This window comes from Osmerus mordax, chromosome 6 (assembly GCF_038355195.1).
Source record: "Osmerus mordax isolate fOsmMor3 chromosome 6, fOsmMor3.pri, whole genome shotgun sequence".
Classification (NCBI taxonomy): Eukaryota; Metazoa; Chordata; class Actinopteri; order Osmeriformes; family Osmeridae; genus Osmerus; species Osmerus mordax.
Window position 1 is genome coordinate 5,598,765 of NC_090055.1, and position 23,986 is coordinate 5,622,750.

Sequence of the window (23,986 nt, forward strand, 5' to 3'; positions counted from 1 at the left end):
TAGGTGACCATGGGGTGCTCTTTCTGACAAAAACAAGACCATAAGATGTATTGAAAGATAACACAATATGGAAACGGATCTCTTGTTCCACACTGGAGACATAGCAAGCGAAGAGCAAGTAGTATGATGAAGTGAATCTTTTATCAGCCACTGTCCCTCTGGACACAACGGAGACACTGCAAGGCTGATCTGCCCAGATTCTCAAAGTTTTCATCAGGGAGAACCAATTAGCAGTTCCCATGGTGAGCACAAGTGGCTTCATACAGTAGGATGGAAGGAGAAGAATCAATTAAGTAGATGCTGACCCCCAGGAGGTAACATGTGACAACTGTAGAGCTCGTGAGACAAATATGGAGGGCAATGATAACACTGTATGTGTCAGGGCAACATATTGAGTTGAATGGTTTGAAAGAAAAGAATAGAGAAAATTCGGAAAAGCCTTGGTCTGTGAGATGATATTGTAAGGGGGCACAATGGTACACAGTATTCCCGATGTGATGGCTATTTTAAAAACATCCATTGACTTTAACACTTAGACAGTTATCAATTCCAGACAGGAAAGAAACATTAGGCCTTTGTTCCTGGAAGAAAATATCTCAGGCCACATTTTTGAAAGCAATGTATGTCAGATACAGTGTGAGAACCCATTTACTTTACAGAGTGTTTAAGATAAGGTTTGCAGTCTCCCGGGGATTTTTTTTTTTTTGTTGGTCATTTACAGTTATGTTTTGGGTGCAGTCAACAAAATAATGTGATAGAGCACCAGAGAAACTGAGTGGACCTCAAGAGGAAAGGAACGACAATGACAACGTTTGATTATACAAGTTGCACTCTGTTTTAGATTTTAAAACATTTATGAAATGTATGAAAATGTATGAATAAAGTATTGTCTTATTGGTCATGCAATGTGAGACACATTTGCAGGGAGCAGCGACACCAACACATGCAGAATATGAGGAGTCAGGTGGCTGAGCGGTTAGGGAATTGGGCTATTAATCAGAAGGTTGCCGGTTCGATTTTGGCCGTGCAAAATGACGTTGGGTCCTTGGGCAAGGCACTTCACCCTACTTGCCTCGGGGGAATGTCCCTGTACTTACTGTAAGTCGCTCTGGATAAGAGCTTTCTGCTAAAATGACTAAATGTAAATAAGCCATGTCAAAGCGACTGGGGGCCAAGTCCAAGTGCTCACCCATGTCCTGGTCAGGGACAGGAGAGCAATCTGCTCTGCATGGGTTTGATATTGGGGCTCTCTACTTTACGATCTACTGTCTATGTGAGCATGGGGAGAACATGCAAAATCAACACAGATAAGATACCTGAGCATCGAACAGTGCTCTAGGATTGCTGTAAGGTGACAGTGCAAGGTAGTATGCCACCGTACCACATTCGTATTGAGAGGTATTCATAAAGGAAATTACATTCTGGATATAGTTCTCTTGATTTGACTTTAATAAACAATAGTCTACATTTTCAATGGCCAAATGTTCCCACACAGCAGAATGGAACGTCCCGAGCCATTAAGACTGAAATAAAGTTAGTCCCAGGGGACTGTGGTAGAATCTGATCTGCCAAAATGACAGCTGATGAATTCAAAAAGATAATTAACTTTTCAATTAGGTCTGCATCTGACATTGCAGTAGTGTCTACAACAGCAACATTACTATATGAGGACAAACCTACGGGGTTAATAAATTGACATGTTCTGCAATATCTAAGCACCCAAAATACATTGTTTTAAAAAGCAAGCATATAGAGCCAGAAATATGTTTCAAAGGTTTTGGAAAAAGAAGTCAAACCCTAACGTTCAGTACATTGCGGTAAGGAAATACAATCCTACATCCAGTAAGCACTGACAGAATGAGGTTTCTTTTTTTTTCTTCTTCTTTTTTTTGAAAGGAAATGCACAGCAGTAAATACTTTCTCCTTGTGAAGAAACAAAGACATCATTATCCCACTCTACATTCCTGTGATGAGCATACAGTCCACAATATTTGATCAAATATCCTTGCCATTTGTTTATAGGCTTGCTCTTGAATCCAATGCTATCAATTAGTGCCTGATTCTTAATTTTCTTCTAATATTAAGGCCTGCACTGTGTTTTAATTGAAGTGGCAGAGTGACAGTATACCAGTGTGCAGTGACGTGGGGACAATGTTTTAGCGCCACAATACTCATTAGCCTGTCGGTACCATACACCTGGGGTTCATCCAAACCTTGGGTCAGAGGGCGAGGTAAATTGTTCGATAATTATTGACAAGCAGATGTTATAAAATCATTTATGATAATGCAATCATAATGAATTACTTTGTTTTATTAGACAGAGGGAGGAAAAGATGTTGTAGCCTCGGAAATGTGGAGATAGATTTATACAAAGCTGAAATGTACTTTGTGTTATTGTATTAGAGTAACCACATGTGAACTAAAACAGACAGACAGACACACACACACATTTTATGACAACATTTGATTCTGATGTTAACACTGCCATTTTTCTCATTCAGAAAGCTTTATACTCCATCTCATTAGAATACTACACTCAGGGTATTTTTATGTTAGGAGACCTAATGTCCCACTTAGGGTGTCTGTTTAAGTAAATCAAAATGATTTTTCTGGCACCTTAGTTTTGCAAAAAAAACTATCCCCATCTTGTACGTAAGCATGGTTCTTACAAATTAAATATTAGAACCAAAAACAGGCCATGTGTCGATGCTTTTACATATTGTCAGTCGCCATAAGACCCTATCTGTCTCTCGAAATGTGTCAGGAATTACAGGCAATTCCAAAAACATGCATTAGTCCCCTCCTAAGGTGCAATAGTTCTTTTTAGCACAAGGCAAATATCGCAACGAAACATGGCTGTATGATGCAGCTAACCTGGCAACCGCCAGTGAATAACCCTGCAAAGGAAGAAAGCAACCATGTTATCATGCACACACATGTGGCCTGGGTAAAGATTAAGCCGTATTCATCGCTGGCTGCCTCTCTCTCCTGCCTCAGTCCATCACAAGATATGGCAGCCATTCAGCCAGGAAGCCAGGAGAGGTGCCACAGATTTCACGGCGTTCCCAAATCAGGCCGTCTGGAGACACAGAGGTATTCTGCAGTACTGCCATTTGCAGCTTTCCCAAGGATCAAACCCCCCCCCTAACTTCCCCTACGCCCAAGTCCAAGGGTTTGGAATTCTGTAGGACGTCATTACTATACAGACGTTCAGCTTCTTCCATACTTTGGGAATTGTCTGCTGATTCATGCTTTCTGTCAACTATTGTTAGTACTTTTTGTGATTTTTCTTTGGCATATGGGGTGGGGGGGGTTTACATGAATGAAGAGAAGAAAGAGTGTGATCATTTAGTATTGAGAAGTACGGAATCATGGTGTGTCCCTGCTGACATGTACATTTTCACTGAATGGGACTGGGGCTCTGAGCTTTATGTTGGCCTTGACTCGGGGAAGAAGCTTACACCCCTCCAGCTACTTAGGGGCCCTCTCAATGCTAAGCCTCTAATAATTCCTGCAAAGAATTGAATGCCTTGTATATGGTAATAGTCATTCCAATCTAACAAGAAACTGCCTTTCACAAAGGACTCTCATGGACTCTCAGCTACTGGACTGTCTGCAAGGCCAGTGTTCTACTGACCATGCAAAACTAGAAGGAAGAATTTATTCTGTAACCATTGTAGTTCATAGAACATAATAGTTAATATTTCTGTACGTCTGCCTCAAAACAACTAGCCTGTTAGAATTTAAAATACATATAAATGTTAGGGAAGATAATGATCATTATATCCTGCTTAAACTTGAAAGCTTAACTAAAATGGTTAGCAGGATTTAAAAAAGTAAAATTGAATAATTCCAGTTAACTCGTTGAGTTATACTTTACATGTATTCTCCTTAAATATTAACCCTGAAAAGAATCACTGACAATGAGTTATAAACATCCAATAATAACACTAATTGACAGAGTTTCATTAAAGCCTTACTGGAACTTAGCTCATTTACACTTATTAGGAATGGTAAAAATACACTTCTTCCTTGACATTCAACATCCATTCTTACTTGTCACAAGGAATGATAATGAGGAGATCAAGTTTTGAGGCAATGTAGATATCATTTTTCTTTACAACAACAAATAGGTTTGAGGTAAATTGACATTTAGTTTGATTAAATATAACTGGATTACATGTAACAGAGTCACTCAAAGAAGGCACTTTGTTCTTAGAAAAAAACATGCCATTACAAAAGACATGCAAACTGCACAAACAACTGTGTGTTGTCTTATATCTCAACCAATCACAGTGATGCCATGGCTGTGTAATCACACTTGTGTATCCAGGCATTAACAATGCACTAACCCATCTGAATGTTCAAGGTGACGCTGTGCCATTTGTGTTGTGTTTTCTACATCCTCGCTTCACCACACACAGATGAGGGGGGGTGGGGGTGGGGGGGCAGTTCTGCAGAGACGGTGATTCCAAAGTGGTTTCCCTGTGTCAGTAATTTTTTATTTTCTGAAAAACCACTGGTGCAGTATATTAGCCGTAATTTATGTTTATCATCTCTTGTACCCTAGTTGACTTCAACAAACCATTTAACACTTTAAGTTGGTGCATATGGCCTCTGTAATAGCTATTCTGCTTGGAGGAGCACTTTAAAGACTTTAAATCATTTCTTTCGGCAAACACTAATGAATTATGTCACCATAAGCGCTATGCAAAGGTGCTAGGGAACCAGTAGTAATTATCAAGAGACAAGATGAGGCGTTCAGTGGGCTTTGGGAGAGGCCTCCTTTGAAGTGTACCTAACAAGATTCAACTGAAGAGACAATTTGAACAGACAAAAACAAATGTTCATACTAAAGCAGAATGACTTATATTTCCAGTGAGATCCCTAAAACTACATTTGGTATCATTATAAAGAAGACAATGCTTTAATATAGAGCAATAAACCTGTTTATACACTTAATTGGGCAACTTTTGATGTCACAGCATGGTGACATTTGTAACAAAAAAATTTTAAATTCATTGAATTGTACCATACATTTCTATAAAATGCTGCATAAACATATAAGACGTTTAATCTTTTCTGAAGGATGTTTGTGGTCCCTAGACTGGATAGCTCGTCTGTTACATATTTACAATTTATGTTGTCCTTCAATATGGTCTCAGTTCATTAAGTTCAACATAGCCATGATCTTGCATCATTTTCTTAGTATATGCATTAACACTTTTATACACATGCCCATTGTTAATGTGCTCAAATGTGCTCAGTATCCACTAAAATAGCCTCAATTAAAATAATTACAAATGGCAACAAGCTGTCGGATTTTACCCAAACCAGTTGAAATTTGCCATATGAGAAATGTGCAAGGTGGCCATCTTACAGAAGGTGTAGAGGTGGGATAAATTTAATTAGAGCTTCAAATATTCATTTGGCAAATATATCAAGGTTTGAAACACAGGCCCAGGAATGTTAGGAAGGCCTGGCAAGCTTTCACAATGGTGGATGGCAAATGACAGTAATCCATGCAAAAAGGGACACATTTATAGACTGCATTCAGTACCCTCCAGTCCCCATCTTTCTCTAATGTGTGCTAGTATTTGTGTAGAAATTCACATTTCTTGGCATGAGTAAAATCACAAAATGTCTTCCTTAAAGTATTTTCAAAAAAATCTAATTGACTAGGGTTAATTGTTTGCTGGATTAGAAACCTCCCCGAAAATAAACACATCCTTTAGAATATTTTTTTATATACAGTACATACAATAAACTATTAATTTAAAATATAACTGTATTATTTGTTCTGTATATAAAAAACGTTGAGTTTTTGTTGACAAATAATTGAGTTATTGTTACAAATAACATGCATTTTACAAAACACTCTTGATTCAGAAAATAAATTATAGGATGTTTAAAAGTATGCAGAAAACACACACACACACGCACACACACACACACACACACACACACACACGCACACACACACACACACACACTACAAATAAATTCTGCACCTGAATACTACAATGAACTCACAACCAGTATCAGCAGATGTGCATGATTGTCACACTTCACTATGTCCTGAGACAGGTGAAGGTGCACCGGTACTCATCCACTTCCTGTGACAGCGAGCAAGGGTGGCCTACTTTCTCACTGTGTCATGTCTGCCTGCGCGTCATTGATGTAATCAGCAGATGGGGTAAGGAGCCGAGCGCTTGTCTCCTCCCGAACTGAGGGTGTGGGTGCACAAGGGAAAGCAAAGGCAGGGAGGTGAAGGGAATTGTCTGGATACCACACAGTGAATGAGAACCCTGCCTTTGCCAACACCCCCGACAGCAGATTACATCAGACCTCCACCCCTCTCTCGCCTACCTCACAAACTCGCTGCATCCCTACCATGTAGAGGCGCTGAAAACAACACACAGAGCAGAGACAACAGGGTTTGGCTGCCACTCAGGTGTCTGCGAAGGATTAGCTGAGCGCTAATAGCTAAATGGCTGCAAGCGGTAAAGACATGCATGCAAACCACCACTGACCTACATAACAAAAGCCACAAACCCCATTATTCCTATCTTCTCTGCATATTTAATATGCTAAATGCAATTGAGGCATCAATAGTTTGTGCTTTTTATGTTTTGTTATGTACTAGGACATGTTATACACAATAGATACATTTTCTGGGTATCAAAGGCTAGAGGTTAACTTTAACAAGGTGGTATACACCTCAAATTAATTATTGTAATTATGTAGGGACATTCCTTTAACCGCACTACCCAGCATCAACAATTCAACTCCGAAACCGCACTAGACTTTGCTACAGTTGTACCGTTTCACCATCAATACGTTCTCCAGCTCAACTGATGGGAGAAGGCAATGTGGAAGTCTGGGAAATTCTGGAGAGGAGAAGGAGGAATTGCAGGATGAATGGGTGGGTTCTTATACAGTAAGCCTGGTTGGAGTGGGAGGGAGTAATGGATGGATAGATGGATGGATGGACTGGGGGGTGGGGGGTTGATAAAGCCTGATCTGTGCCACAGGGCGTTGTGGAGGGAGAGGTGGGGATGGGGGATGGGGACTGGTGGGAGGGGGCATTGTCTGCTCTGTCTGTGTGTTATAGGATTGAGCTCAAGTTTCCTTTGTGCTGTCATTTTGTTGGGGATTATGTTCTTTGAGAGAGTTGTGCACAAGCAGGCAGGCAGGCACCCAGGGTGGAGGTGGAGAGAGCGGAGGGGAGAGTGGGGAGGATGTCTTTGTTCAGAGCAATGATCATGAACAAGACAGATAGCAGAGAAAGAGAGAAAGATAGAGTGAGTTTGTGTGTGTGTGTGTGTGTGTGGGTGTGTGTGTGTGTGTGTGTGTGTGTGTGTGTGTGTGTGTGTGTGTGTGTGTGTGTGTGTGTGTGTGTGTGTGTGTGTGTGTGTGAAAGAGAGAGCGACAGACAGACAGAGAGAGAGAAAAAGAGAGAGGGAGAGAGAAAGAGAGAGAGTTCAAAGCGAGATGTCAGGACATGTAACCAGCCATGTAACAATTTAAAATCAATTTGCCTCCCAAGAAGGAATTGCTCCCTGAAAGGCATTTCCCGAGAAGCATTAAAGGACTTCCACTCAATCTAAATAGATATCAATTACATAATCACTTTCTTCCGCTTAGTGTAGACTACCACTGGAAAGTCTGTCACCCTCTACGGTGGGATTTATCTTATGCGTGTCTTGTTGAATTGATTGTGAAATCTTTTAGGTCATAATAGTGATAGAAATACCAAAACATACCATGTAGGTATTGTCCGCAGCCTATTCAGCATGTTTGTGTCTTGGTAACTATAATGAAAACTTTAACAGTGTCCCTTTGTGAACTGTTTTTCCAACTCTTATTCTAAGATGGTCCTGGGTGGATTCACAGTATTTTGGTCACACTTTCAGGGTCTTGACTTTCAGCAAATACTTACAAGCCAACACCAATAATAACCTTTCATAATAAAGTAATGAGCATTGGAGGGTCTACCTTTCTGTTTGCACCATTGGATCTCAAGCCACTGTCATTTTTACAAACTTGTTAAAGCACCACATGGTACATTTGCATAGGATAACCAACATATAGCACATGATTTGCATGCCTAAAAGTACACTTGAGTAACCATAATTACACGTGACACCAATTACTCTGTTACTTTGTATTAAATTATAATGGAAAATTCCACTAGAGAATTGGAGACTAATTGCATCTTAATTTGCATAATTTTGCATATTAATCACATCTCAGATGAATAATAAATTTCAGCAGATTTTTTTTATTTATGCATAGATACAAAAACAAGTAGAAAAATAATTTGTGAGGGAAGAAATCAGGAACTATTACTTAAAGCATTTGCTTTAATTTCTTAATTTATCTGTGCCTAAAATGAAAAGATACCTTCATGCTGAATCTTGATTACTAGTCATATATCTTGATACTGAAAATAATCTAGAATTTGGTTTTTAGTTTAGTAAAACAGCGTCCAAAGTGACATTTACATATAGGTTTCCTTTTCCTATATTCAGTTTTTTTCCCCACCTGTGCCTTTTTTTCTGTGGCTGTTTGCCTATAAACAGATTTTATGCAATGGGCTACCTGCCCATTGAGCATACAAAAACAAGTTAAGTGTTGTATAAATCACAAATAGGTAGTTCTGTTCATGGAAGAACTACTTTTATACTAGGTCTGACTATCAGGGCATTCAATTTAGGAAGTGGATGGGGAATGTTTAAGTTAATGATTATATGATTCCTAACTTTTAATATAAAGATGCTCCAGAGCCTGTATGAAGACGCATTTCCATAATGGACCAGGAGTAAATAAATAAATAATAAAATGTTACTTCATGAAAAGTTAGATACTCTCTTTTTCAGTTTTTTCCCTAAGTACAAATTCATTCAGTGTTTCCAGTTACTTAAACAACCTCAATTTGAGTAGGCTATTTCAAATGGCAGTCCTGCCTTTCCACTTGATGAATGAGTGATGGATGATTTCTAATGATCCCAGACATGAGTTCTCTTGTGTGGGCAACAGTGCCTTTTAGTGGCATGTCAAGGGAAGACCACCCAGACGCAGTACAAAAAAGGTGGTAGGTTGTGTGTTTTGAGGGATTATTAAAATGTAATTTAGATGTTGTTATTTCTGTTTCTTCTTACTTACTTTACTTTTTCAATTTTCAAATGAAAGATTCACTGAGCAGCAATCAAGACTGAATAATGCATTGAAGACAACAATTTTAATATTCTGCACCATTCAACTCACAGATGTAAAAGCATCCCCAACTGACATTGTTAATTACTATAATACATCTTAGGAAGGTTTCCATATCTGAACGCAATCTCAATAATCAAGTACTGCGCTAGCAATTATTTATCAATAAAATTAGTTACAGAACTTTAAGGGGCGGGGACGAGCGCAGGTGTCTCTCTCTCGGCTTGTTTTCATGCGTGAGACTATTATCTCGTGCTAGAATACATTATCATCATTCGTCTGAGCACTAAACAGAAAACGAAATACCAAGCGTGCACAAACGCTCTGACCTGTAATCATCAAGAACAGCGGGAATTTAATGATGTTTTGGTCTACTGATCAAATTTTTGAATTTGAGACAATGATTTTGTGCACCTGTGTGGGGAGTTGCTGAAAATCTGTAGAAACTATTTGAAAACATTTGGCCAACTATGCTGTGAAGCGCGTGCACGCATACTTGCACACACCCCATCACTTTTTAAAGTAGCCTAATCTAGTCAGGTAATGTAACAGACGTAGGGCGCAGTAGAAACATATTTTCTCCAACATTTGATTTTCTAATTGAGACAGAACCAATTCTATTGACTAAATGCTAATTGTATATTATGCATAATATTCAACATTTATGATACATTATGCAAGCGTCCACTTTACAGAGCAGAAATGTACATACCCACCAAGTCTAGATACGTTAATACAACATGGTGCAGTACATCTTCTGGCTAACAAGTGGACGCTTAGCTCCCTCTACTGGATATTTGTAATAAACCCCGTTGTTTTGGATTTTACCATAAGCATTATGGGTACAGCATGGGATAGTTGCATAAGGTAGCCGGAAGAGCTCCTTCTTGAGAGTAGCCGTTGTGCTCTGCTTTTAAATTAAAAATGCAACATCTACTATTGTGTTTAGTATTTTCTGGTGCATGATGCAACGAATTACGAGTTTTGCTACATACCGTCAACTCGGAGGAATTGCAACGCGTCAGTGCTTTGCCTGCCCTTGGAAAAAGCATTCACCTAAGCGGCCGCAGTGTTGTACGGAGGCATGTATGTTTAGTCTATGGAGTACAAGTCCCCTGGTCAGAGATCCAGTCTCATTTAATTGCGGCTTGTATGAACTGAGACGACAGAGTACGCATTTCGCTTTTCAGAATTACAGACATTACTGCACGAGCGACAATGACCGGAAGAGCACAAAGGGGCATCCAACCATCTCAGTGGTTGGGAGTCCAGATCCAATTACGTGGATCATAAATAAATTATTCATTATCTTAATAGAACTTGTTTTTGAATTGGGCCTTACCACTGTGGATTTTGACAATGGAGTGAAGCAGGTAACCAATGAAATATGCTTAAATTTGTTTCATTTGATAACACCATTATCATAGTTTCTGGGAACCTAGATTAATTGGTACAATATTATGGTTTATAGGATACTGTTTTATGGGCCAAAATGTACTAAACCTGACTGACTCGGTCTTTGTTTCAGGCATTGGTCCATGTCTCCAACATGATGTCCACTGGCAACTTTGAGGAACTAAGGGGTGTGGTGTCCAATGAGGTACCCTCCTTTATATCCTCCACACATGTCTAGATGTTAATATATTTGTCCTTCACCTACATTTTCTGATACCCTATGCGACATAACCAAGTACATATGTTGTTTTAGACAGTGGACTATGTCGAGAAGAAGTGCAAGACCCTATCAGAAGCTCAGAGACAACAACTGGCTATCTCTTTAGATGACATTTTATTTCTGCTTCCAGAGGATGTGTGTGTTGTCTTTGATAAACGTGGTATGGTTATTTATAACTCAGTCATTCTAACCTTATTATGGGAATATGTATGTATTTATGTATGTGTGAGCTAATGTGAGGCTTACCTTTGTTCCTCCCAGGTGGAAGATCCTGCGTCATAGAGATGCGGTTCTGGTACCTGTCCAAAACCAATGCTCCAGATGATCCAGAGAGTTCAAAGATCTTCAAAATAGCTACCACAGAGGATAGTGACAAATCACAGAAAATAGTGACAGCTGTCTATGAGTAAGCTTTGCACCTTGCCAACATCTAAACATAAATCATTTAGTTCAATTAAATCACGTAAACATGTGTAGATGCTCTGGAAATAAGTGTTTGAATAACTAAATATTTCAATTAATAGTAGAACAACATATTAAGTGTTTGTATACATTCTTAGGGACTATCGAAGCAACTAGGTATTTAAATGCATTGCCATAAGGAATCCATGCATATGACACACACAGGCCTGTATTTCCTAGACAATACAGTAATTAACAGTACTGAGACAGTTTATGCCTATTTGATACAATTATAGCAGTCTAAGTTGTTATCCCTTAAGAAAGCGAGTGGAGCACTTACTTAAGTAGAACTATGGATAGTTCAGTGAAGAGAAGTCTACTCCTCTATGCCTTTTTGAGAGGGTGGGAATCAATCACTCGATTTTGATCCGGGGATCTCAGCTAGGATCGAGGCCTGCCTCACAGACATCTCCGCCTGGATGACCGAGCACCACCTCCAGCTGAACCTCGCCAAAACAGAACTCCTCATCATCCTGACCAAACCCTCCATCTCCCACGATCTCTCAATCACCCTGGGATCGGCGACGGTGACCCCTTCATCCTCTGCCAGGAACCTCGGGGTGACCATGGATGACGAGCTCTCCCTCACGGCCCACATTGCTGCGGTCTCCCGGTCGTGTAGATTCACCCTCTACAACATCCGGAAGATCAGGAGATACCTATCTGAGCATTCCACCCAGCTGCTAGTCCAAGCACTTGTCCTCTCAAAGTTGGACTACTGCAACTCTCTGCTCGCCGGTCTCCCAGCATGCGCAACCCGCCCTCTCCAGAGGATTCAGAACGCGGCGGCCCGTCTGGTCTTCAATCTACCCAGACGCTCCCATGTTACCCCGCTCCTCATCTCCCTCCACTGGCTTCCCATCACGGCCCGTATCAGATTCAAGACTCTGGTACTGACCTTCCGAGCGGTGAACGGGACTGCACCCGACTACATCAAGTCTCTCCTCCCGCCACCTACGGTCTTCTTCTGACAACCGTCTGGTGGTCCCACCGCTCAAGACCGCCCGGTCCCAACACAAGATCTTCTCCTGTCTGGCCCCCCAATGGTGGAATCAACTCCCCACCTCCGTCAGGGACACTGACTGTCTCCCCACCTTCAAGAAAAGGCTCAAGACGCACTTGTTCCGGGAGTACAACGGCACTTAGGAATGCTTGGCTGAACCTGATGTTAGTTTCCTCCAGGATCACAATGACTCGTATTGAGAGACTTGTTGCTCTTGTTGGTTAGTTGTAACGGTTTCAAATTCTTGTACTCGCTGTGAAATATTTTTACTGTTCATTGTTTTTTCTACAGGTACACTCTTGCACTCTTGTGGGGAGTTTCATGTTGTTCAATTGTAACTTGTTTAACTGCATGCTCTTATGGTTCTTCCCTTTGGCACTTATTTGGTTTTCCACAATGTACAGTTAGGTCCATAAGTATTTGGACATTGACACCATTTTCATCATTTTGGCTCTGTATAACACCACAATGGATTTGAAATGAAACAATCAAGATGTGCTTTAAGTGCAGACTTTCAGCTTTAATTTCAGGGTATTTACATCCAAATCAGGTGAACGGTGTAGGAATTACAATACATTTTATATGTGGCCCCCCCCTTTTTAAGGGACCAAAAGTAATTGGACAATTGGCTGCTCAGCTGTTCCATGGCCAGGTGTATGTTATTCCCTCATAAAGGGAGTTTGTTATTTCATTGACAAGGAGCAGATAAAAGGTCTAGAGTACATTTCAAGTATGGTATTTGTGTTTGGAATCTGTTGCTGTCAACTCTCAATATGAAGTCCAAAGAGCTGTCACCATCAGTGAAGCAAGCCATCGTTGGGCTGAAAAATCAAAACAAACCTATCAGAGAGATAGCATTAGGTGTGGCCAAATCAACTGTTTGGTACATTCTTAAAAAGAAAGAACGCACTGGTGAGCTCAGCAACACCAAAAGACCCGGAAGACCACGGAAAACAACTGTGGTGGATGACAGAAGAATTCTTTCCCTGGTGAAGAAAAACCCCTTCACAACAGTTGGCCAGATCAAGAACACTCTCCAGGAGGTAGGCGTATCTGTGTCAAAGTCAACAATTAAGAGAAGACTTCACCAGAGTAAATACAGAGGGTTCACCACAAGATGTAAACCATTGGTGAGTCTCAAAAACAGGAAGACCAGATTAGAGTTTGCCAAAAAACATCTAAAAGAGCCTGTACAGTTCTGGAACAACATCCTATGGACAGATGAGACCAAGATCAACTTGTACCAGAATGATGGGAAGAGAAGAGTATGGAGAAGGGAAGGAACTGCTCATGATCCAAAGCATACCACCTCATCAGTGAAGCATGGTGGAGGTAGTGTTATGGCGTGGGCATGTATGGCTGCCAATGGAACTGGTTCCCTTGTATTTATTGATGATGTGACTGCTGACAAAAGCAGTAGGATGAATTCTGAAGTGTTTCGGGCAATATTATCTGCTCAGATTCAGCCAAATGCTTCAGAACTCAGGACGGCGCTTCACAGTGCAGATGGACAATGACCCGAAGCATACTGCGAAAGCAACCAAAGAATTTTTTAAGGCAAAGAAGTGGAATGTTCTGCAATGGCCAAGTCAATCACCTGACCTAAATCCAATTGAGCATGCATTTCACTTGCTAAAGACAAAACTGAAGGGAAAATGCCCCAAGAACAAGCAGGAACTGAAGACAGTTGCAGTTGAGGCCTGGCAGAGCATCACCAGGGACGAAGCCCAGCGTCTGGTGATGTCTATGGGTTCCAGACTTCAGGCTGTCATTGACTGCAAAGGATTTGCAACCAAGTATTAAAAGTGATAATTAGATTTATGATGTGTTAGTTTGTCCAATTATTTTTGGTCCCTTAAAAAGGGGGGCGCCACATATAAAATGTGTTGTAATTCCTACACCGTTCACCTGATTTGGATGTAAATACCCTGAAACTAAAGCTGAAAGTCTGCACTTATAGCACATCTTGATTGTTTCATTTCAAATCCATTGTGGTGGTATACAGAGCCAAAATGATGAAAATTGTGTCAATGTCCAAATACTTATGGACCTAACTGTATGCTTCATGTTTTGGCTGCTCGCAATGTTTGGGGCTATCTCGTTGTTATGATCAGTGACCTATGCTCTTTTGTAAAGCTCTCTCTTGGAAGTCGCTTTGGATAAAAGTGTCTGCTAAATGCATAAATGTAAATTTCCTGGAGAGACAAAGATTAGATAAATCCACTTCCTACTTAGCAGGACAGATCTCTTCTCCTTTCTGATCAGAAATCATGTTTGGAAGTATGGTATATATGTCTTAATACCCATCAAGTTAGCTCACCCATTGTTTGAGTTATTTGACAGTGCAAAGCAGAAGTGTTTGCACAAACTGACTTTATTAAAGTCATTGTAAAAATACTCTCTCCAGATCTCTAAAGTTTACCTTTTTGAATTGAACATACAAGGCAGTCTAGGAAGCATTGCAACATGAGATGGATTTGGGTTTCTAATTTTCTCCTCTGTCTCATTCTCTTTACTTCCAGGTTCCACCGGGAGCTGACCAAGGGGGCAGATTCAAACTGGACCATCACCAACATCTGGCACTGGGACTGGGGAATAGCATTAAAGGAGTGATAACTAGACAAGCCTTAAGAGCATCTTTATTAAGATATATCATCAAACTATTGGTTTATAAGGAAGGTGAAATTATATATCATGTACACACTGTGGAAAATATTCAAAACTCCCCTAACATTATCCACTGACTGGATAATATCAAAAGATAGATCTGCTGTTTGTTGAACACAGTGCTAACTAATCTATTGTAAACAAACAGAACCACAACTTAAAACATAAAGGTACCTCATATCCTTCAACGTCTCCAAGAAGTACTGGCTCAACATAAACCTGTTATGTTGACACCAATCGATGCCTTATTCTATTTGAAATGTTATTTCCCCATTATCTACAGTAGTTTGGTCTACAGCATATTTGCACATTGTTTCATACATGTGTCCACATCTTGGCATGAACTACTGTTATTCATTGTCAAGTCAATGTATACATTTCGCGGAAGGTGTTAGCATTTCACGGTATACAAATGGTAGTTCAGACCTTAACCTGATGAGTGGTATCAGAATCATTTAATTAAAAAAAGTTTACACACAAACTAAATACCGTATTGATAGTTCTTACCGTTCTGACATTGTTTGAGGGAAACAGAACTTTGTATTAATCAGTTGTAAATGTAATCAACACTATCTACAGTATATTGTTGGTCTGTGTGTGCGAGACGGCAAGCATTCGCCGGTTGAGCTCTTAAAAGCCACCGATAAGTGTGCTTTGACAAACTGGCATTATGAGGTTGATTAATTTAATTAAAAAGTAATTGTGTATGGAAATCTAATCTAAGAATGACAAAATAAATATGACCAAGGCTTAGACAACACTGTGCTCAACACTTTATGGTTCGACAAGCAGATACAAATATTGTCACTGGCAGAAATTAAAAACTCAACTGATAATTCATCATTTAAGCAATTGTTTACCAGTCTAATAGAGAAAAAACAAAACAATCCATTGAACACTTAATGGTATACCAGTTGACAAAGTACAATATATACCCTTAAAATAAAACTACTTTATAAATAAATTTACTCAATGCTTTGAGTTGATGGAATTTCCTTTAAAACATTCCGAAAGATCTCCACACAAACTTCTCCAGTGGGGTGTCTCATAGACGCCAGTTTCCATGCTTCTTCAAATGTCTCCTTGGAAATACTCAAGCCCACGTTTTGGAAAATCTTAGAAATCTGAAAAGGAAATTGAGGATGTTAGGGGCTGACAATTAATGCAATGGTATTTACCATAATTCTCTTTAGTTTGAACCCTGGACCAAGGAATTTGGTTGAAGTTTTTTAATTGAAATACTCAACATACTGTTTCTCATCAAGAATTGACTTAGGCTGAAAATAGGGAACTGAAAAGGCTCTAGAGTAGGGTCTAAAGCTCCAGGGTACCAGCTTACTTTAACACTGTTGTCTAACTCGCTTTGGTATCTTGCTCAAGTAACTAATCCAGAAGTTGGTGAGACAGGCTCCACCTTGTGGGTAAAATAATTGCATAATTGAGTAATGTGACTTGTCTCAATAACCAATTGGGTTTTCTGACTATACTCATATTTACAAGGCCGAGATCAAGAGATTTTTCATCACAGAAAGATGAAAGAATACGATTTATGGAGTTGCTCAACATCCCCAAAGGATTGCTACATCTAGAACCGCGTGGGAGGAAGTAGTAGTGACTGGCAGAGCATCTTAGTCTTGGGTCTCAAGAACCCCGGAGCAATTGAGCAATACAAAGCTAGATACCATCACCTCAGTTAGTTTAGGGGAAAGCGGAGAAGAGTCTAGTACCTCAGGAACTGTACAAATAATATATTCCTTATATTCCCTGTACCACCGATAATTGTATTAAAAAGTCTTCAACTTATAAGATTTGTATTATATCTGCCTTAATGATTAAAATACTTAAAATCAAACATGGCACCACAATCTCCGTGGGAGAGAACAACAACGTTAATTTAAAGATTGTTGTATTACTGTTTGATGTTAAGAAGTGTTTTGACGTTAACTTGACAGAACGGATTCTATGTGAATCAACTGTTCCAAATGTTTGTGAGGCTCAGAGCCTACATGCTTTTCTGGTTATGACTTCTATGGGCATTCACTTACCAAGTAGGAAACAGCATTTCTTAATGGTCCCTATTTGCTTGTGTTGTGGGTGCAATTCCCAGGTTGTTTGCTACCGGCTAATTTGGCTCTCCATCATGTGCCTATTCAGCCCTGCAGTGTCTTCTTTTTTTGTTGTTTCCAAGTGGCATTCATTAGTTATGGCAATATTGCGCAGAATGCAACATTTCACAAGGAAGCACTGGATTTTTGATGACTGTATTGTGCTCCCCGAGTGGGGAGCCTAATATTATTTCTATTACAACTCGGGACCTTGCACTGATGGAAGGCGTGTTGTGTCTGAGAGGTGAGGACTATTGAACAGTATGGCATGATGAACCAGGTCTTTTATGGATAATCACTGTCTCCTATCAGCCACGTCTTGCCTTCCCTCTGGTAAGTTACACATTTTGTAAAATAACTGTTTGCTGAGTAGACGTGAGTGACATAACCTCTCGCGGAAATCGGAGCAGTTTGAGATCATGGACATTTGCTCTTCTTCACTGTAATACTCTTTACTTAAAAGTGCATCTCAGGGCATTGCTAACCTCTTCCTTGGTGCGGGGGCAGAATAAGTGTTCCTCATACACTCCCCTGAGAGAGAGCAGTGTGGGATAGAGTAGTTCATAGGCTGTGGCCCCATCTCCGTAGTTCGTATGGTCGCTAACACGCTTGATCCGAGGGGCAGCCAGATCAGTACGCACAGTAGGAATCCCATATGGACGGTAGTCTGCAGAGAAAGATGTCACCGCCTCTCAAAAATCTATCTAACAATAAGTGGTAAATGATGAGTGGTGTAAATGGTACTAATTACCGATATGACTCAAATCTCAACAGTAAATGTTTATACTTTTTTTTTCTTTTTAATTTGTTTCATAGATTAAAATAGCTTTTCAAACTAAACTTATTTCCTATCAATCCTTGTTTTCTACATGTAGCATGTCTCCAACTCACCAGTTGGAGGATGACTTCCCACCACTGCCTGAATCGTGGAGCTGGACGTGACGAAGTGGTCCTGGGCCTCCCTGGAACGGCTCAGGGTTTTGGGGGTCTTGAGTGTGCTTCCCACCTCTGCTGGCTCCAGGTCATCAGGTCTGACCAGAGCCTTTGACACAGCAGGTTCCTTTTGGTCTGAGAAAGAAATTCTCTGCATGTTGGCTGGAGCTGTGCTGGTTCGACGCTCTGGAAGAGTGGGTTTGATTGAAAGATAAATACTCGTCATATTTTCTGAAATAGACTTAAGATCCTGATAGCAATCAATAAAACCAATGCTCTAAAATACATTTTTTATGTCCTTTCAAACTCAAGCCAAAACTGCTTGTTTTGCAAAACTGACCTACCCTGCCCGTAACAGTATACGTACTGACAACCAAAGGCAACCAAACATACTAACCACTGGTTATAATACGCTGCTCCAGTTTGTTGATGGGCATCTTGTCTTTCCAGTTTAGGAAATTGGCAAACTCAAGAAAGTTTATGTGTCCATCTTTGTCCAAATCACAATAGTCCATCAGACTGTCCAGTACCGTTCCACTCAAGTCCAGGTTAAACTGACGACAAACATCCCAGAGGTCTTTTTTGTCAATCATACCCTGGCCTTTCTGTAGAAAAAACATTGTCAGACCTTTACTGCCTACTAATACATATCTTATACTTTACATTTGTACAAAATACAAAACAATCTATAAAAATACATTTGAAACATCTGTAACAGACAGTTTGCTTCTTATGTTTAATACTGCCTCTATATCACACATAATTCAATAGTCATGTGTCGTTACATATTTTGAATGTTCCAATAACAGTTACATATACTTGACATTAGGATATGTCTTCCTGTCAACTTGCTGTCCATTAAACATCCTATTGTGTCTTGACTGTGATTGACCTTATCATAATGTCTGAAGGCATGTAGCAAAGAGTTAAAGTTGTGGAAGTTGGCCTTCTTAAGGTGCTGGCGCACAGCACTGACGAGGGCACGCTGTCTGTCTGTGCCTCTGAGGTACTCAGTTTGGGAAGTGGAGTGGATCAGGTCACCTGCACCTGTGTAGAAATGTCCAATTAATGTAATTAATGTAACTTAACTTAATTTATTTTTAATTAAGAAAATAAAGACTTTACATTTATCCCTTTCAGTTTAATCTAGCATTTTGAACTTAAATGGGTGAAGCTGTTTCAGGCAGGAAGTTCCAAGGGGCATATTGCGTGATATGGAAATAGCGCTATTAAATTGTGAACATCTTTCTCCTTCCCATCACCTTTACCAACATTGGAAAGGCAGCATATTTTATAGCAGGAACTCGCATGCTGCTCTGACATTCCTGCTAAATAAGTCACAAATGTTCTACATTTTTTGTTGTTCCTTCCACCAACCCAACGTTGGTTCAGTCTGTTAGGAGGATATCAAAGCTCTCTGTCACTGTTGTTGAGATCAACTACCCATTTGGGATTCCATTGTGAAGCAGAACCATACTGCCAAAGATGATGTGTCTATACCCTGTCAATATACATAATTCTAAACTACTTGAGTCCCCTTTTTCAATAACATTAATCCATTGTGTTGTAACCAAAATGTACAAGGGCCTGCAGAAAAGATTCTGACTCATGACCCACTAACTACTGAGGTCCCCCAAATCAATTCCGAACTTATAAAGTTTGTATTTCTTATACAGACAGACTGCCATAAGCAAGTAAAAACAATTGTGAATGAGTTTTATACAGATGTTTATGAGTTACTTCCGCTTACATTATTTGTTTGAATTGTAAGTTACTTTATTTCATTGTACTAAATGTACGTATTATTGAACATCTACTTGTTACTTCTTTGCAGGGCTCACTTGCATAAGATATATTTTTCTCAATGAGATACAATAGAGTAAATAGATTAAATACAATCAAATAAACCGTGTGATGTTTAGAAATACACTTTTCTCACCAAAAGTATCAGGGGGCAGCAAGATTCCAAATGTATGATTTGGTGGAACTTTCAGGGTGTCTGCTATCCTGTAAGTACCAAACCACAGTTTTTGATAAAGGTACAGTACAATGTGCTATATGTTAGAAAGTGATACTGGCAGATACTGAACATAGTGAGGCCAATGTCAACATTTGAAGAGCACACACACATGAATACTGTTTATTTACAGTATATACTGTATATACTCACGGGTCATGCACTTTTCCAATTTGTGACTGTGTCTTTTCTCTGAAGTCATCACATATCTTGGAAACCATCTTTGCACTGTGATGCCTGGGAAGTTAGATGTTATTTTTGCTAGATGTTACTTTTGGCAAAGCTTATGCAACGTCAAGCTGTGAGACAATGAAGGTCAAATAATTATAAGATCAGATGTTAACCATGATAAAGAAGTAAAGCTTACTTACTTCTCTGTGTCACACGACCAGTTAAGTGATCTCAAGACATTGCGTCCATTGTTGTAGTGCGGAGTGGATACTCCAAATCTACTGTCTTTGCTAATGCGACTCCAATTGTAATTCCTGTCAACACGCTCACCTTGAACGCATTATTATTTTGTTACAGTCAGATAAACGAGTGTTAAGAGATGAATTCATGAGCTGTAGACTAATTGTTTTATCTGACATTAGTTAGTGAACCATAAAGACACAGAGAAATACACAGCAACTTACCAACAAAATAGGCATTGTGGGAACGGATATAGGAATTGTGTCCCTGTTGAGCTTCTCTCTCCACTTGGTGTGATGGTTTAGGAGGGTTGATTAACTCGTCAGCTGCCATGCCTGGATGTATTCACAGGAATAAATGACAACATTCATGCTGAACTCATGGCAACGGACTCGTTGGGTCATAAAGTCTGGCAAACCTTTCTTAATGTGACAAACAAATTAGATGAAAAATATATATAATTTGACTCACCTTTAAACAATTTCATGCCAAATGTTGTTTTGTCTGTGTTTATGCCATAAGGAAGTCCAGGTCTCTGATCATGTGACTTGCCCAGAGGAGCCTTCTTTCTGGTAGCATAGACATCTTCACGGAACCGGTGTAACTTCTGCTGGAAGATGGTCTTCGGTGGTGGGTTGATAACTGTTCCTCCCTGGGAATAACAACAAATATAACCTCAGGGTTTCCCACAGTACTTTTCAGTTAAGGTGGCCGCCTATGCATTTATGTTTTGTCCTCTTTGACTACTCACCGAAGCAGACGTTTTAGTGCAGAGTCCATGGACAATATTGCTGGCAATGTCTGGGTCGTTGGCTCGTCCATGAAATACCCGGATAGATCCCACACCTGGTCTGGTGGTGTTAAGAAATTTTCGTACCACAGGTGGGGTAGTTGGCTGGAGGAGGGAAAAAGTTTATACCATATGTTGATCTTATATGTTCACTCTCCCTTATTTTCCATTTTGTTTCATGAAAATGTAAATAGATATTGAGCTCAAAATACCAAGATGTTATTCAGAGTTAGGCAAACTGTCTCCAAATTAATTCAAAGTACAAAAAATATGGTGCATTTCCTGGCAAGAAGGAATACAAGCCTGCCATTAATGCACCCCCTCTATTGTCTGTTCTGTATATCCCAGCATCAAATGATTCTTACTGTACATTAAGGGGACTAGTATGAGTAACCATAATAAGTTTCAGGCATGTAACACTTTCCTAGTCAGAGTTAGCAGGGGGTGCATTTTGTGGCAAGAAGGAATACAACAAGCCTGCCATAAAATGCACCCCCTCTATTGTCTGTTTTGTATATCCCAGTATCAAATGATTCTTACTGTACACTGTGTGGACTAGTATGAGTAACCAGAGTAAGTTTCAGGAATGTAACACTTTCCTAGTCAGAGTTAGCAGGGGGTGCATTTCGTGGAAAGATGGAATACAATCCTGCCATGAAATGCACCCCCCTCTAATGTCTGTTCTGTATATCCCAGCATCAAATGATTCTTACTGTACACTGAGGGAAGTAGTATTAGTAACCAGAGTAAGTTTCTGGCATGTAACACTTTCCTAGTCAGAGTTAGCAGGGGGTGCATTTCGTGGAAAGATGGAATACAAGCCTGCCATAAAATGCACCCCCCTCTATTGTCTATTCTGTACATCCCAGCATCAAATGATTCTTACTGTACACTGAGGGGACTAGTATGAGTAACCAGAGTAAGTTTCAGGCATGTAACACTTTCCTAGTCAGAGTTAGCCAGGGGTGCATTGTATTTACATCAAATGGAAAACAAGGCCTGCCATGTGAAATGCTCTCCCCCACATACGTTCTTTCCCTTCTACCCCAACATTATGTACATTTAATAGCATACATTTAATACCAATACATGTGTATGTATAGGCTGGACAGGTCTGAAAACAGTATAGTCCATGGTAGGTGGGGGATTATTATGTTTAATTTTTTTATTTATTTCATTGACTTAAACAATAAGAGTAATATTTTCCTATATTAAAAAAGGATTTGATGGTGAGAACATTTCTTTTGATGTTGATGCATAGAGGTTTTAGTACTTGTCTTTTGTAGGCTATAGGCATGTGAACCTTTGGTCCGTTTTCAGGACAGCTGATATTCTGGATCAGAAGGCTGTTGTTTTCGACCTGTCTGAATAGCCCCTACGCGCAGGCTAACTGCATTACAATCGCATGCCTTTGTGTGTTACATGCCAGAAACTTGCTCTGGTTACTCATATTAGTCCTCAGTGTACAGTAAGAATCATTTGTTGCTGGGATATACAGAACAGACAATACAGGGGGTGCATTTCATGGCAGGCTTGTTGTATTCCTTCTTGCCACGAAATGCAACCCCTGCTAACTCTGACTAGGAAAGTGTCACATGCTTGAAACATACTCTGGTTACACATACTAGTCCCCTCAGTGTACAGTAAGAATCATTTGATGCTGGGATATACAGAACAGACAAAAGAGGGGGGTGCATTTAATGGAAATGGGCTTAATGCACCCCCTACTAACTCTGACATGCCAATTAGAATGGCTAATAATGTTAAATAATCAACCAAGAGAGTTTGTGTTTAAATGTACTGTACTAGTAGAGCTGTTTATATGTACTGTACTAGAGCTAAATAAGGTGTGTGATTATGACTTGTGTGTGAGTGACTTACCCTTAGTGTTATCTCCTGTAAGCAGGTTTTTGCTCTGTCACTTGTAGGTATTACTTTTCCTGCCTAAGGCGAGATAAGAATGCAAAGCAGTGGACAGAAGAAATGATTGTCTCAATTAGTATTGCACTGGCATAGTGTCGTTAGAGATAACAGTAGTACATTTTTCTGACCGTCACCAGTGCATGCAATTTAGCTAGACTTGCTAGGTACTAGTCTCAGTTTTAGTAACGTTAGCTTACCGTTGGTATGCCGGGGAATCTATCAGTGTATTTACAGTTGTGGGTTACATTCCTTTCAATTAAAGTCATTTTGTTGCATTCCTAATCCTACATTAATAAACGTTTGTGTTATGTTTCCATTGGATTAGAGCACAATTGTCCGAACAAATGTTAAACTTCTTTAGTGCTATGCTAGCTAACTAGCTAACACATTCTGGCCATCAGACATAGTTGTAATGTTATGTTTATCTCCACTGTAGTTCTATGGCAACAGGCGCTTGGAAACCAATGAGTTAATATGATCCAGGTGAATTCAACTGTGGCGGGAAAATTACTTTAATTCTTATTCTCACAGAACAAAAAAACGCAGAGCTGTGCACCATAGTCCTGTTTATACATTTTATTATATTAAATGTATTAATCACAAAACGATAGTATACTGTTTCTGACTTCCGAAATATGTGTGTTAAAAGTGTGTTAAAAGACTCAATTGGAAGAACAATCAAAATTCCCCTGAATAACTTTTTTTATACACCTTTTCCATTATACATAATTGAGATGTGCATAGGTGGCTAATAATTTTTAAAATTCTGACAATAATCGCA

The 23,986-nt window shown here is 39.7% G+C and overlaps 2 protein-coding genes across 2 annotated transcripts; one reads left to right on the forward strand and one right to left on the reverse strand.

The window, feature by feature from the left end:
* Positions 1 to 10,074: 10,074 nt before the first annotated feature.
* si:dkey-82o10.4 (uncharacterized protein LOC797793 homolog) lies at positions 10,075 to 15,512 on the forward strand. The gene is made up of 5 exons (XM_067237935.1): positions 10,075 to 10,592; positions 10,748 to 10,819; positions 10,928 to 11,054; positions 11,156 to 11,300; positions 14,882 to 15,512. The coding sequence occupies exons 1-5, from the start codon at positions 10,182 to 10,184 to the stop codon at positions 14,970 to 14,972; spliced, it is 846 nt and encodes a 281-aa protein (XP_067094036.1). The 5' UTR covers positions 10,075 to 10,181; the 3' UTR covers positions 14,973 to 15,512.
* Positions 15,513 to 15,792: 280 nt separating this feature from the next.
* On the reverse strand, positions 15,793 to 23,471 carry efhb (EF-hand domain family, member B). Its single transcript, XM_067237934.1, has 13 exons — positions 23,403 to 23,471; positions 23,164 to 23,226; positions 21,244 to 21,387; positions 20,964 to 21,144; positions 20,717 to 20,827; positions 20,453 to 20,582; positions 20,235 to 20,318; positions 20,004 to 20,071; positions 18,957 to 19,111; positions 18,462 to 18,669; positions 18,023 to 18,250; positions 17,617 to 17,798; positions 15,793 to 16,150 (listed from the first exon to the last, which is right to left on the reverse strand). The coding sequence occupies exons 1-13, from the start codon at positions 23,469 to 23,471 to the stop codon at positions 15,992 to 15,994; spliced, it is 1,782 nt and encodes a 593-aa protein (XP_067094035.1). The 3' UTR covers positions 15,793 to 15,991.
* Positions 23,472 to 23,986: the final 515 nt, after the last annotated feature.

What these genes read in the sequence shown, in the direction of transcription:
- efhb (XM_067237934.1), bottom strand. Translation starts at nt 23,471, where the DNA reads ATGACTTTAATTGAAAGGAATGTAACCCACAACTGTAAATACACTGAT. An exon ending in GATTCCCCGGCATACCAACG is followed by an intron (nt 23,227 to 23,402) that starts GTAAGCTAACGT and finishes ATCTCGCCTTAG; the next exon opens with GCAGGAAAAGTAATACCTAC. An exon ending in ATTGGAAAAGTGCATGACCC is followed by an intron (nt 20,072 to 20,234) that starts GTGAGTATATAC and finishes TGGTACTTACAG; the next exon opens with GATAGCAGACACCCTGAAAG.
- si:dkey-82o10.4 (XM_067237935.1), top strand. Translation starts at nt 10,182, where the DNA reads ATGATGCAACGAATTACGAGTTTTGCTACATACCGTCAACTCGGAGGA. An exon ending in TTGACAATGGAGTGAAGCAG is followed by an intron (nt 10,593 to 10,747) that starts GTAACCAATGAA and finishes TCTTTGTTTCAG; the next exon opens with GCATTGGTCCATGTCTCCAA. An exon ending in ATAGTGACAGCTGTCTATGA is followed by an intron (nt 11,301 to 14,881) that starts GTAAGCTTTGCA and finishes CTTTACTTCCAG; the next exon opens with GTTCCACCGGGAGCTGACCA.